We start from the raw sequence: 13,953 nt of genomic DNA, 5'->3' as shown, positions 1-13,953 counted from the left end.
TGTGCTGGGCTGTGGCTCGGAGGATGAGGGCCTGTCTTGGGGAGGCAGTGGTGTAGAGCCAGGGCTGGGCACAGCGGGGGTCACTGGTCTAAAAAAGCTGTCAATGGTTGATTGACACAAGGAACGATGATTTTGGCGATTAATGATGCGCTGCCTGAATGCACGCACTTTCTCTTCAAGTCCCAAGGGCCCCATCTCCCTGTCGCAGTCTGGGTGTTTCAGGTAGTCGAGAACGAACTCTACGTGTTCCCGGAGTGCGTTCAGCTTGGGGATGGCTGGAGTAGTGTCACGCAGAGAGGAGTCCACATTATCGTCTCTTTCCTCGTCGGAATCTTCAAGCTGGGTACCGACACCTGCAACTGAAGATGCGATCTCGATATCAAACATGGTCTGATACCCAGGATTGCCCTCGTCGTCATCCAAGCACTCACCACTTCATCCACATCAACATCGTCGCCATGCGCAGGTAGACGTGCATGGAAGTCATCCACGTCGAAACCTAGAAAATCGTACTCCACATCCGTCCTGAGAAGCAGACGAGACCAACCATTTTCTAGAGTCTTGACAGGGACTTCCTTCCATGAACTGGCCCAGTTGTAGATAACAGACTTGATGTTGTTGCAGTGAAGGTTTTCCAAAGTCTGCCGGCCTCGTGTGTCCCGTCCCTCCCTGCGCTCGTCCTCGTCCTCGAGAACAACCATCACCTCGTTCAGGAACTTCCTTCGGTACAACCTCTTCATTGCCACGATCACTCCTGGGTCCATTGGTTGGATGAGAGCAGTCGTAACAGGTGGCATGAACATGCATCTAATGCGGCCATTCTCAGCCACCAACTCCTTGTCACACAGGTGGGCAGGTGCATTGTCCAAGAGAAGGAGGGCCTTTAGCTGGTCGCGCGGGATTCCCAGCTTCTCCGTCTGGCAATGGATGACCTTCTTGATGAAATGGCGGTGGAACCAGTCTTTGAAGATCTTGGCTGTGAACTAAGCCTTCAAAGAATGGTACCAAACGACAGGAAGGACATCCATCACCCCACGAAGACACTGAGGCTGCTTTGCACGGCCAACAATAACGGGCTTGGGCCGGTGCATGCCGTTAGCACTGGCACAACACAAAGCAGATATCCGTTGCTTGTAGAGCTTGCAGCCAGGTACATGCTTCTCCGTCTCCTCAGCTAGAGTGTTCGTTGGCAAATAGCGATAGAATAAACCAGCTTTGTCAGCGTTGTAGACTTGACCGAGAGTGAGGCCCTCCCTGTCAAAGCCCTTCACCTTGTACCGAAACTCCTCTACTCCATCCTCATTGGCGGCCAAAGCTTTGCCATGGGCCTTACGGTTGGTAAGGCCATGCCGTAACTTGAACGTGAAAAGCCAACCTTCAGATGCCTTGAAGTCTGGGGCGTCGTGAAGCCTTGTGAACTTCTCAGCAGCAGCCTTCAGCTGCGTGCACGCACCAGCACACCAGCAGCACATTGTTGTCGATACCAAATCAAAGTGGAGCGGTCAGCTTCTGCATACCGGGGAGTAAACATCTTCTTCTCCACGTTGCATTTGCTCTTCAACAAGAAGTCAGCCGTGTACTGCATAAGTTTGTCACGGGATCTTTTGATATCAAACAATGTAGATCAGGCCAGGTTGAATTCACAAAGGATGCGTGAGGTCGACCATCCTGCGTCCATCTTGCCCAATATCTCCCTCTTCTTCTCCAGAGTCAAAACCACTCTCTTCCTCTTCTCGGGCGGTGGGGCCATCATCACACACATGAAGAAGAGGCAGGAGAGCCTGCAGCAAGTAGGGCACCACCACAAAAGCAAGCACGTGGGCAGCCATGATGACGAGCATGCACTCCCAGCAAGAGACGGGCAGTAAATGGGGAGGATGCAGGGGTGCTCTAGCTGACGGCGGTGGAACTACATACGAAAACAGCTGGTCTGCGCCATGCGCCGATTTCAAATTACGGGGGGGGGGGAAAGTCGGATTTTTAAATAATTTTTTGCAATTTGGGGGCAATTTTGGGATTATTAAGTCCTGGGACCAAAATGTCCGGTAACTGGGGTGTCCGGATAGTGGGCATCCGGATCGTGCAGGGATTACTGTAATCCACATCAGTGACACTGTATAAGAGTATACTCTCTTCGATATGATAAAGTATTTTTAATATTGTTCTTGCTATTTCCATAGTATTTTACTTAGTTTTGTGGAGATATTTTGAACAAGGGTGCTATATAAAATTATTACTGACCCCCTCATTAAAAAAGGCCACACCCAATATGTCTGGAGGCAGCATGAATAACCTATACCCTTTTTGTTCTAACTTGGCCAAAACTGCCATCTCTATCTCCACTGATTTGTTGTAACAATACATAAACACTAGAATATGATGCTAATCACAAAGAAATGCCATGAAAGGGATGTAGTGTTGCAGTACCATTTTAGTCTCTCCGAACTATGTGAAAAAAGCTGCAAAAAGAATAATCTGGACCAAGTTAAGGTAAAAGAACTAAAACATTAGTGTTGACTCAAGCAATCAACCCTTCTAGTTTTTTTTTTTTTTTTTTTTTTTTTACTAACACATGATTTCATTCAAGTTATGAAAGGCCTCTCATGATGAAGGAGTTTAAGAAGGCTACAGCACATCTATCCTTTCCAGTTTAAAGTCATCCTCTTATGCTGAATAAATTTGTGTGGAGACAACAAGAATAAAATAGAAAAGACATTACCACAGTCAAGTGGTTAACTGTTGCATTGGATAGTATCTGCTAAATGTATTTGTAATGCTAGGTGTTTTAGGTTCGGCTTTCCGTTCCTTAAATGCCTAACGTATAGCGGGGCTCTCTTTCGAGATGATCTTAGACAAATAAGAGAGAGGCAGGACAAAAATACTCCAGGCAATAACCTTACACGTGTATTACTTAGTCAGACAGGGGAATCAACAGATGTTACAGACACGATATACTGGGCGATTATAAACTCTTATAAGTAGATAGGGTTAATAGTATCTCACAGGATACTGTTTGGGAATATTCTAAATTGGTATAGTCCAGGGTCTCTAAGTGAGTGGAGATGCTAGAGCTATTTCTCACTAGGGGGGAGATTAAAGACACTGGGGTCTAATTATGATTATGGTAGTATGAGGTAGAGTCTAGTGGTAGCGTGTTCACTTTGTTATTTTCTACTCGTAGGTTGTGATAGGAAGCATTAGGAGGAATACACTGAGGTGATTTGGCCATGTGGAGAGGATGGAGGGTGAAAGACTGACGAAGAGAGTGTATGTGAGTGAGGTGGAGGGGGGGGAGGGGGAGACCGAGGATGAGATGGAGGGATAGGGTGGAGAGGTATATGAGAGAGGGGGGTGTGAGTTGGGAGCAGGGCAGTGAAATGGCGAGGGACAGGGCGATGTGGAGTAATTTGTTTGTGGCCACCCCAAACGGGATTGAGGCGTCTGGCAATAGATGGATGGATACGTTGCTTTTGATCAATTACCGTCACACTCCATTGCTTTGGTGTTTACCTTATTACTGTATGGTAGTTCACTGTGTCTATACTTCTTTCCAACACTTTGGTCTATCACTGTCAACACACTATTCCGCCTCGTCACTGCTCAACCACTATCATTGCACAATTACAGTCACTATGGTTAATCTGGCGCCAAGGGTGTGGCTGAGGAGCAACACAGCTCCGCTACTGATGGGGCTGGGCACCACCAGGAGACTCCGTGTTCAGGGGGCACGAGATCACGCGCAGGGGCGTCTGCTCTCATCCGGGGCTGTGGGTGGCAAATGGTCCTGTACTCTCAGGGCTGGGGACAGGAGTGCGGGCCCTCAGGGCTGGGGCCGAACAATTGCCTGAACTGGTCGTTCAGGCTCCTGAAGGAGGGGGAGGTCCTCCGCCGTCGAGGTGTAGGGAGTTCTCGCCCAGGTGTTCTAGGGATGGTCTGGGGTTCCTGAGGACTGCAGTCCCCAGGGCTGGGCGGCGCCGACAGGAAGGGGCTGCAGCTCCAGTCTGTGTCACGGTCCATTAGGTAGGTCTCCTCCAGAGCCGGTCATAGGGAGCAGAGGTCGGGAGAGACTACGGGGCCTCTCCAATACTCCTCTACGCCCTCTGCGTTAGGGGTCGGGGAACAGGTGTCAAGCTTAGGCAGCGGGGCGGCTCTCGGCCACTTCCTGCCATAGGGTCCGGCTACTGGCTGTGGCTTCCTAGGGGCGCAGCTACAAGCCGCCAAGGCCCGGCTATTGGCTGTGGCCTGAGAAGATGAGTGACTGCCAGCAAACCCAGGGACACCTTCAGAGCAGCTACAGGCCGACTCCTGTAGAAGGGGTGTAGAGCGGCTACAGGCCGACTCAGGGTGAACACCTTCGGAGCGGCTACTGGCCGTCCGATGAAGGTGGGAGCGGCTACCAGCCGTCTCCTTGTTACCCTCAGAGTGGCTACAGGCCGTCTCCTTCAGGAGGGGTGAGCAGCTACTGACTCAGGGGGAACACCTTTGGAGCGGCTACAGGCCGTCTGACAAAGGCAGGAGTGGCTACAGGCCGACTCCTTCAGGAGGGGTTTGGAGCAGCTACCGGCCACCTCAGGGGGAACACCTTCGGAGTGACTACAGGCCGTCTGACGAAGGCGGGAGCGGCTACCGGCCATCTCCTCATTACCCTCAGAGTGGCTACCAGCCGTCTCCTTAGCAAGGGGCGAACAGCTACTGGCCGTCTCAGGGGGAAAGCCTTTGGAGCGGCTACAGGCCGTCTGACGAAGGTGGGAGCGGCTACAGGCCATCTCCTTCAGGGGGGGTTTGGAGCAGCTACCGGCCATCTCCGGAAGGACACCTTCAGAGCGACCACAGGTAGTCTCTTGGCGAAGGCGGGAGCAGCTACCAGCCATCTCCTGATTACCCTCAGGAAGGCTACAGGCCGTTACCTTAGCGAGGGGCGAGCGGCTACTGTCCATCTCAAAGAGGAAGACACCTTCAGAGAGGCTACTGGTCGTCTCCTGACAAAGGCGTGAGCGGCTACTGGCTGTCTCCTTTGGGGTGCTGGCAGGAGCTGGATAGGCAGCTCCACCCCTTAGCTGGTTGGTGAAGGCTCGCCTGGAAGGTAGTGCAGTATTCCTGCTATGGCGACGGCGGGCGGGCTCCGGGTCATAGGGGCGCGCGGCCCGGGCTGACTTAGGCCGTTGTCGCACCGAGTCCCGGCGCGCTGCTGCTGCTCCTCCGTGGGCTCCTTGTGGGGGTGTCCGGGAATTCATGGGGGCACTACGCTGTATTCCTTGTGGGGGTGGCTGGGTGTTCCAGGGGGCACTACGCTGCATTTTAGAGTTCAAAGATTTCTTATCCAGTACTTTAGCAAGTAAGTTTGAGCATCTACGAGTATGTTTGGGTAGCTGTGGGACGTTGTGAGCTGGTGAGTCGTACTATAAACAAAGCATTAGTTTCATCTCCTAGGTTGTCAGAGCACCGCAGCATGACGTTGATAAGTGCTTGTCTTTGCAAGAAGTTACCTCAACAGACTTTAAGCTTAAAGAGGGTAAGTTCAGATCAGTCAATGGGACGTTCCAGTCTGCAGTTGGTAGTGCTTATGCATGATGAAGGGTCCCTAGCGAACTTGACGCAGTCAGTCCGGATGATTATTTTCCAAATAGTTTATTCTGGTTACCATCATTGAATGACTGATACAGTTATTTAAAGATTTAGCTGTGTTTCCTTATTTATGGAAGACTCAGCTACAGTTATATATTTTATCAAATATTGTGTAAAGCTGACATTACTAGCAGTATGGTAGTTTTACTTGGTCGGATGGTGCAGGGTACTGTAGACAGATTAACAGGTAAATTTTTGGAAGTAACCAACGTTTTCTTTTATTATTATTTTTATGGTTTCCAATGCAAAATGGTCAAACTTTACACGTTACCCTCATCCGATTTTCGACTTTTCGTTAACATTTTCTAGTAGAACTGGTCATTCTAAGAATCTTTTCTTCTATGACAGTTCTCTCGCAAATTGATAATAAACGAGTTACTTCCACCAATCACAATCACAGACGAGCGCGCGCTCTGTCCGCTCACCCGCTCACATTTGAAAGTTTGTCCCGGAAGACCAAACTTTACACGTACTCCTCATGCGATTTTCGGCTTTTCTTTAACATTTTCAGTTGTTTTTGTTAGTGATTTTCGATTTTTCTTTAACATTTTCAGTAATTTTTGGTTAGTGTTACAATCTTTTCTTGAATCGTTTCTTGAATTGTTGTTGCCGTTTACAGCTACAGACGGCTCTTCAGATGCAGATGAGGAACTGTAAACTGCTAGGTAAATGCATTATTTTTTATTTACACTCGGTTAGGTTAGGTTAGATGAGGTTTGGTTAATGTCATGGGGGGTCTGGGGGGCGAAGCCCCCCAGTTAGGAAGCACGGCCAGGGTTAGGGGGTCTGGGGGGCAAAGCCCCCCAGTTAGGAAACACGAATTCCCTAAGAAGCTTAAAATTATTTTCTTCCGAAGGATTTTAGTGTTTTTCATTTGATTTTGATAACAGTTCCAGTAGGAAATCACTCGCTTTTGCGTTTTTCCCCCCACCCAACACCCCGGTTTCCCACAGGTCCCCAGTATTATTGGGGGAGGGGGAAGAACCGCAAAAAATTACATTTCAAGTGATAACAAACATCCAACCTGAATGTTTTCGGTTGTTTTTGGTGTGATTTTTGTTGATTTGGACCGGTCCTTTCCACTGGAAGTCGCTAGTGGCGTTCAACAAAAACTAGCGACTTGCGATAGAAACAAAGGTCAAATCGATGGAATCACACCAAAAACAACAGGAAACACTGAGGTTGGATGAGAAAATCGGATGAGGGCAACGTGTAAAAATGAGGAGTACGTGTAAAGTTTGGTCTTCCGGGACAAACTTTCAAATGTGAGCGGGTGAGCGGACAGAGTGCGCGCTCGTCTGTGATTGTGATTGGTGGAAGTAAATCGTGTGTAACTCGTTTATTATCAATTTGCGAGGGAAATGTCATAGAAGAAAAGATTCTTAGAATGACCAGTTCTACTAGAAAATGTTAACGAAAAGTCGAAAATCAGATGAGGGTAACGTGTAAAAATTGACCTGCAAAATAGTACCATGTTTTAATTAGTTTTGACCTTCATTTTGGGGGGAAAATCCCCCTTTTGTAATTTTGAGTAAGATTCCCAAAAGTGGGTTTATCCCCCCAAATCAAGATCAAAATTAATTGACAACATACTAATCTGCATTAAACTAACCCAACCTAACCTAACCTGACCTAACCTAGGGCCTGACATAGACCGAGTGCAAACGCCTGCACCAGCCAATATGGCGCGACATTCATCTGCTACTGAGAGATAGCCTAACCTAAGCCACTACATGATGACCCCTATAAAATTAGCCCCCCCAACTCAAACTAGGCTTAAAAGGTAAGTCTTGGTTAGAATAGTTCAGGGACATAATATAATGAAAATCGGTAACGTTGGTTACTTCTAAAGTTATACCGATTAACAGTATATACCGGTATTAACTTTATTATAGCCTCGCCTTGGGCTCCTGCACCGTACAAGAGGTAGTGCAGAATTGGCAGTTTTTTGTTTAATTGTTGGACAGTATTGGGTATCATGGTTTAGATTAACATTCTCATTGTAATTCATATATACCCACAAAAAGTATTGAGTCTTACAATATTATGGTTTATTTTTTTGATCTACCGGTACCTTCAATAATTTTAAGACAAACTTTGATTCATTTGAAACATTTACCATTACTTTAACTCAGGTTTATCTACAGGAGTTTAACATTCTCACTTTATTTTAGAAATGCCTACAATAATTTTACTCACACATTAATTTAGATTTACATACAGTGATTGTAACAAACTCAGCCCAATGTAGATTTACCCATAAAAGTTCTCACATTGGCAGTTTATGTTGAGAGCGGAGGCACTGAAGCTCTATCGTCAAGTGCTGCGTCAGGCCCAGCAGCTACCAGATACACATCGGCGAGAGGTGCGAGACTGGGCACGGGCAGACTTTGAGGCTCACAGGCACCACCAGGATGAGGTACCCACATTATTTTGGGATGAAAAGGAAATGATAGATTTTTACTTACATCCATTTAAGTTTGGGATGACAGCAACAACTACAACTACACAGATTTACAGTATAATATATACAGTACCGGTACTTTGTATTTATAAATGTTACAGTGGCATTTCAGGATGAATCTAAGATCACCAGTACCTGGATTTAAGTACCGGTAACAATATATGTTAATAAATGTACTGTAACTGAACTCAAATAATGGTAGCAAAAGTTTAATCTGTATTTTCCTGCATGTCAAATTTTCTCCTGATAACACAGAACCTGATACTGTATACTTTGAGGATATTTAGTTATAAATTTCATTACCCTCGTCATACCTATAATTCATTTTAAAAAATCAGATTTATTGATATATGTAACTGAATCATATCTTAACATTAAAGGTATACCATAAGGATGCAAACTCTTTCAGTATGATGACCTTTTTATATTTGATTCCTACTGCCATCAAGTAATGTATGGTATATTCATCTGTGGGAGTACTGGACATAGTAAAGAGATTAGAAACTATCTCAATTAACACCTTTATTGTAATGGATCATTCGTAAGCTGAAAAAACTTACCTTGAAGTATCATCATCATCATCCGGACCTCCTTTCCCGCCCAAGGGCAAGGTGAGGAGTAGCAATGTCCAGACATCCCAAATTTGCCCAATCCAATTAATATATATACCGGTACAGTGTATATATATATATATATATATATACAATGAATGGATGAGAAATAGGGGCGTGGAAGAAGTTGAGAGGCGGAAGAGAGAGTTATATGTAGAAAGAAAGAGAGAGGTGAAAAGATTAGTAAGAGAGAGTAAGAAGAGAGCGGATGAGGAATTTGGAAGGAACTTGAGTGTAAAGTGGAGGGACTGTAAAAAAATGTTCTGGAAAGTGGTGAAAACAGTAAGACAGGGTGGAAGTGAAGTCAACAGAGGAGTGAAAGATAAAAATGGAAGATTACTAGTGGAGAAGGGAGAAAAAGTGAGCAGATGGAGAGAACACTTTAAGGAATTGTTGAACATAGAGGATGGAAGTAATGCGAGTATAAGTGGCTGGGGGAATGGCTGGGAGGAGGAGGGAGGTGAGAAGACAGGAAGAAATCAGTAGGATAGAAGTTGTGGCAGCAATGAAGAAAGTTAAATTGGGGAAAGCCCCAGGAATTGATGGAGTGTGTGGTGAAATGCTTAAGTATGAGAAAGAGATAGTAGTAGAATGGATGTGGAAAATGTGCAGATTGGCCTGGGAGGAAGGTAGAGTTCCGAAGGATTGGAAGTCAGGTATAATTATTCCCTTGTACAAAGGAAAAGGGGAAAAAGAAGTGTGTCGTAATCATAGGGGCATCTGTCTTCTTAGTATAATAGGAAAAGTGTATGGTAGGATACTTATTGACAGAGTTAGAGAAAGAACAGAGGAATTAGTTGGAGAAGAACAGGGAGGCTTTAGGAAGGGAAGAGGTTGTGTAGATCAGATATTCATTCTTAGATCCTTAGTGAAAAAGTTTCTAGAGAAGGGAAAGAAGTTGTATGCGGCTTTCATGGATTTGGAGAAAGCATATGACAGGGTGGATAGACAAGGATTGTGGAAAGTATTAAGAATATATGGAGTAGATGAGAAGTTGTTGAATGCTGTGAAGAGTATGTATGATGGACAAAGGCTGCAGTGCATGTGGATGGTGAATTGAGTGAATTTTTCTCTTTGAAAGTTGGGTTGAAACAGGGATGTGTCATGTCTTCATGGTTGTTCAATCTGTACATGGATGGGGTATAAAAGAGGTACAAGGTAGGGTAGTGGATGTTGGAGTGGCCCTGGTGAGGGAGGGTAGTGTTTGGAAACTCCCTGTACTGTTGTTTGCAGATGATACTGTGTTGTAGAGTGAAGACGAAGGAGAGCTGCAAGGCTTGGTGGATGAGTTTGGGGGAGTGTGTAAGAAACGGAATCTAAAGGTGAATGTAAGGAAGAGTAAAGTGATGGTCTTTGATTGAGGTGAAGTCAGTGAATGTACAGCGAGGTTGGATGGTGAGGAATTGGAAAATGTGAGTACGTTTAAGTACTTGGGTAGTGTGATGAGTAAGGATGGAGGTGTCATAAAAAGACTTTGTAGTTACTTGTCGAGAAGTTATATATATTAGACTTGTGGACGAGCGGTTGTTATACTTGAGTAGCTTTGTAAGTAGATAATCTTCTTTCCAATTTGTCATTCAATGACAAGGAGAGGTAAAGAATAGTATGGGACTATTTTTATTTGTCTTGGAAATATTAACAAGTCTCTCACACAGAGCGAAGTATAAAGTAGAGTCCCGCTATCTCTCTCTCTCTCTCTCTCTCTCTCTCTCTCTCTTCCAAGTTGCTAAGCCCTTCTCCCTACTACCTGCCTGTTCTATGGCCTCTCTCCTTCTGAGCTCTCTTTCCTAAATTCTGGTGTAACAGGAGTCGTGTCACGTGTGTTCACTGTGGTTGGAAAGTTCTAGAAGCCTGTGTGTGAGTATGTGTGTATGTGTGTGTATGGTCACTAGGCGCTGTCATGTGCCTATAAAGCATTCCTTGAGTTAAGAGTGTGTAAGCATGTTTAGCATTGCTTGATTCTTGCAGACACAGTACCTTCTCATCATCTGACTTCCTGCTTCTATCTGTCTCTCTATCTATCTATTAATCTATTTATCTATTATGATTTGTAATTATAATATGGACTTATAACAGAGGTTTGGAGAGTGAAGTGCTTGAAAAGGTACAGCAGGGAAGAAAAGTTGCTGGTTCCTTGAAAGCAGTGATAAGAAGCAGGGAAGTGAGCATGGAAGTGAAAAACTTACAACATGACAGTATTGTGATACCATCTCTAATGTATGGAAGTGAAGCTTGGACGTTGCTGGAAGGACACAAGTCAAGAGGGAGAGCAGTGGAAATGAGTTATTTAAGAGGAGCCTGTGGAGTCTCATGGAGAGACAGGCTGATGAATGAGGATATAAAGGAGTGTTGTGGTGTGGATGTGGATGTGATAGGAAGCGTTATGAGGAACACACTGAGGTGGTTTGGCCATGTGAAGAGGATGGAAGGTGAAAGACTGACGAAGAGAGTGTATGTTAGTAAGTTGGAGGGGGGAAGAGGGAGGGGGAAGCCGAGGATGAGATGGAGGGGTGGGGTGGAGAGGTACATGAGAGAGGAGGGGGTGAGCTGGGAGCAGGGCAGTGAAATGGCGGGGGACAGGGTGACGTGGAGGCGATTTATTTGTGGCCACCCCATACGGGATTAAGGCGTCTGGCAATAGATAGATAGATAGATTTATATATTTATATAGATTTATATAGATATATATATATATATATATATATATATATCTTTTGCCTGACGCCTCAATCCCGTTTGGGGTGGCCACAAACAAATCGCCTCCAAGTCGCCCTGTCCCCCGCCATTTCACTGCCCCGCTCCCAACTTACACACCCCTCTCTCATATACCTCTCCACCTCATCCCTCCATCTCATCCTCAGCCTCCCCCTCCCTCTTCTCCCCTCCACCTCACTCACATACACTCTCTTCATCAGTTTTTCACCCTCCATCCTCTCCACATGGCCAAACCACCTCAGTGTGTGTTCCTCATAACGCTTCCTATCACATCCACATCCACACCACAACGCTCCTTTATATCCTCATTCGTCAGCCTGTCTCTCCATGTGACTCCACAGGCTCCTCTTAAATAACTCATTTCCAGTGCCCTCACTCTTGACTTGTGTCCTTCCAGCAACGTCCAAGCTTCACTTCCATATGTTAGAGTTGGTATCACAATACTGTCATGTAGTAACTTTTTCACTTCCATACTCACTTCCCTGTTTCTTATCACTGCTTTCAAAGAACCAGCAACCTTTCTTCCCTGCTATACCCTTTCAAGCACTTCACCCTCCAAACCTCCATCCTTACTCATCACACTACCCAAGTACTTAAACGTACTCACATTTTCCAATTCCTCACCATCCAACCTCGCTGTACATTCACTGACTTCACCTCTCTCAAAGACCATCACTTTACTCTTCCCTACATTCACCTTTAGATTCCGTTTCTTACACACTCTCCGAAACTCATCCACCAAGCCTTGCACTCTCCTTCGTCTTCACTCAACAACACAGTATCATCTGCAAACAACAGTACAGGGAGTTTCCAAACTCTATCCTCTCTCACCAGGGCCACTCCAACATCCACTACCCTACCTTGTACCTCTTTTATTACCCCATCCATGTACAGATTGAACAACCATGGAGACATGACACATCCCTGTTTCAACCCAACTTTCAAAGAGAAAAATTCACTTAGTTCACCATCCACACCCACTGCAGCCTTCGCACCATCGTACATACTCTTCACAGCATTCAACAACTTCCCATCTACTCCATATATTCTTAACACTTTCCACAATCCTTGTCTATCCACCCTGTCATATGTTTTCTCCAAATCCATGAAAGCCGCATACAACTTTTTTCCCTTCTCTAGAAACTTTTCCACTAAAGATCTAAGAATGAATATCTGATCTACACAACCTCTTCCCTTCCTAAAGCCTCTCTTTTCTTCTCCAACTAATTTCTCTGTTCTTTCTCTAACTCTGTCAGTAAGTATCCTACCATACACTTTTCCTATTATACTAAGAAGACAAATGCCCCTATGATTACCACACACTTCTTTTTCCCCTTTTCCTTTGTACAAGGGAATAATTATACCTGACTTCCAATCCTCCGGAACTCTACCTTCCTCCCAGGCCAATCTGCACATCTTCCACATCCATTCTACTACTATCTCTCCCCCATGCTTCAGCATTTCACCACACACTCCATCAATTCCTGGGGCTTTCCCCAATTTAACTTTCTTCATTGCTTCCACAACTTCTATCCTACTGATTTCTTCCTGTCTTCTCACCTCCCTCCTTCTCCTAGCCATTCCCCAGCCACTTATACTAGCATTACTTCCATCCTCTATATTCATATATATATATATATATATATATATATATATATATATATATATATATATATATATATATATATATATATATATATATATATATATATATATATATATATGTATATATATATATATATATATATATATATATATATATATATATATATATATATATATATATATATATATATATATATTATATATATTTCTAAGGAGAGTGGAAAGGTTACAAGAGGATGAGAAAAAGGCAGAGTATAAGAGAGAAGTGGAGGAACGATTGGGCAAATATGAATTGGAGCAGATGGGGGAAGCGGAAGGTGTGTGCAGGATATTTACAGAAGAAATATGTGCAGCATGTGATGTGGTTTGTCGGATGAAGAGAAGACGGAGTGGTGTGCAAGGAACAGCGTTGTGGAATGAAGAGGTGGGACAGGCTGTGGCACAAAAGAAGAAAGCATACAATGAATGGATGAGAAATAGGGGCGTGGAAGAAGTTGAGAGGCACAAGAGAGAGTTACACGTTGAAAGAAAGAGAGAGGTGAAAAGATTAGTAAGAGAGCGTAAGATGAAAGTGAATGAGGAATTTGGAAGGAACTTGAGTGTAAAGTGGAGGGACTGTAAGAAAATGTTCTGGAAAGAGGTGAAAAGAGTAAGACAGGGTGGAAGTGAAGTTAGCAGGGGAGTGAAAGATAAAAATGGTAGATTACTAGTGGAGAAGGGAGAAAAAGTGAGCAGATGGAGAGAACACTTTAAGGAATTGTTGAACATAGGGGATGGAAGTAATGCGAGTATAAGTGGCTGGGGAATGGCTGGGAGAAGGAGCGAGGTGAGAAGACAGGAAGAAATCAGTAGGATAGAAGTTGTGGAAGCAATGAAGAAAGTTAAATTGGGGAAAGCCCCAGGAATTGATGGAGTGTGTGGTGAAATGCTAAA

The 13,953-nt window shown here is 44.8% G+C and overlaps 1 protein-coding gene across 1 annotated transcript in view; it reads left to right on the top strand.

Moving 5' to 3' along the window:
* The first annotated feature begins 5,425 nt into the window (after positions 1 to 5,425).
* LOC145411137 (LYR motif-containing protein 2) overlaps positions 5,426 to 13,953 on the top strand; it is a 31,253-nt gene continuing 22,725 nt past the window's right edge. Inside the window, exons 1-2 of the mRNA XM_080281189.1 lie at positions 5,426 to 5,512; positions 7,907 to 8,044. Of these exons, the coding sequence (XP_080137315.1) occupies positions 5,450 to 5,512; positions 7,907 to 8,044 (201 nt within the window). The 5' untranslated portion in view covers positions 5,426 to 5,449. The remainder of the gene's footprint in view (positions 5,513 to 7,906; positions 8,045 to 13,953) is intronic.

This window comes from Coenobita brevimanus, chromosome 88, assembly GCF_032717465.1.
Source record: "Coenobita brevimanus isolate Jiangsu-jjx chromosome 88, ASM3271746v2, whole genome shotgun sequence".
NCBI classification, from domain to species: domain Eukaryota; kingdom Metazoa; phylum Arthropoda; class Malacostraca; order Decapoda; family Coenobitidae; genus Coenobita; species Coenobita brevimanus.
The sequence above is the reverse complement of the archived record's forward strand: the minus strand, read 5'-3'. Positions and strand labels throughout refer to the sequence as shown.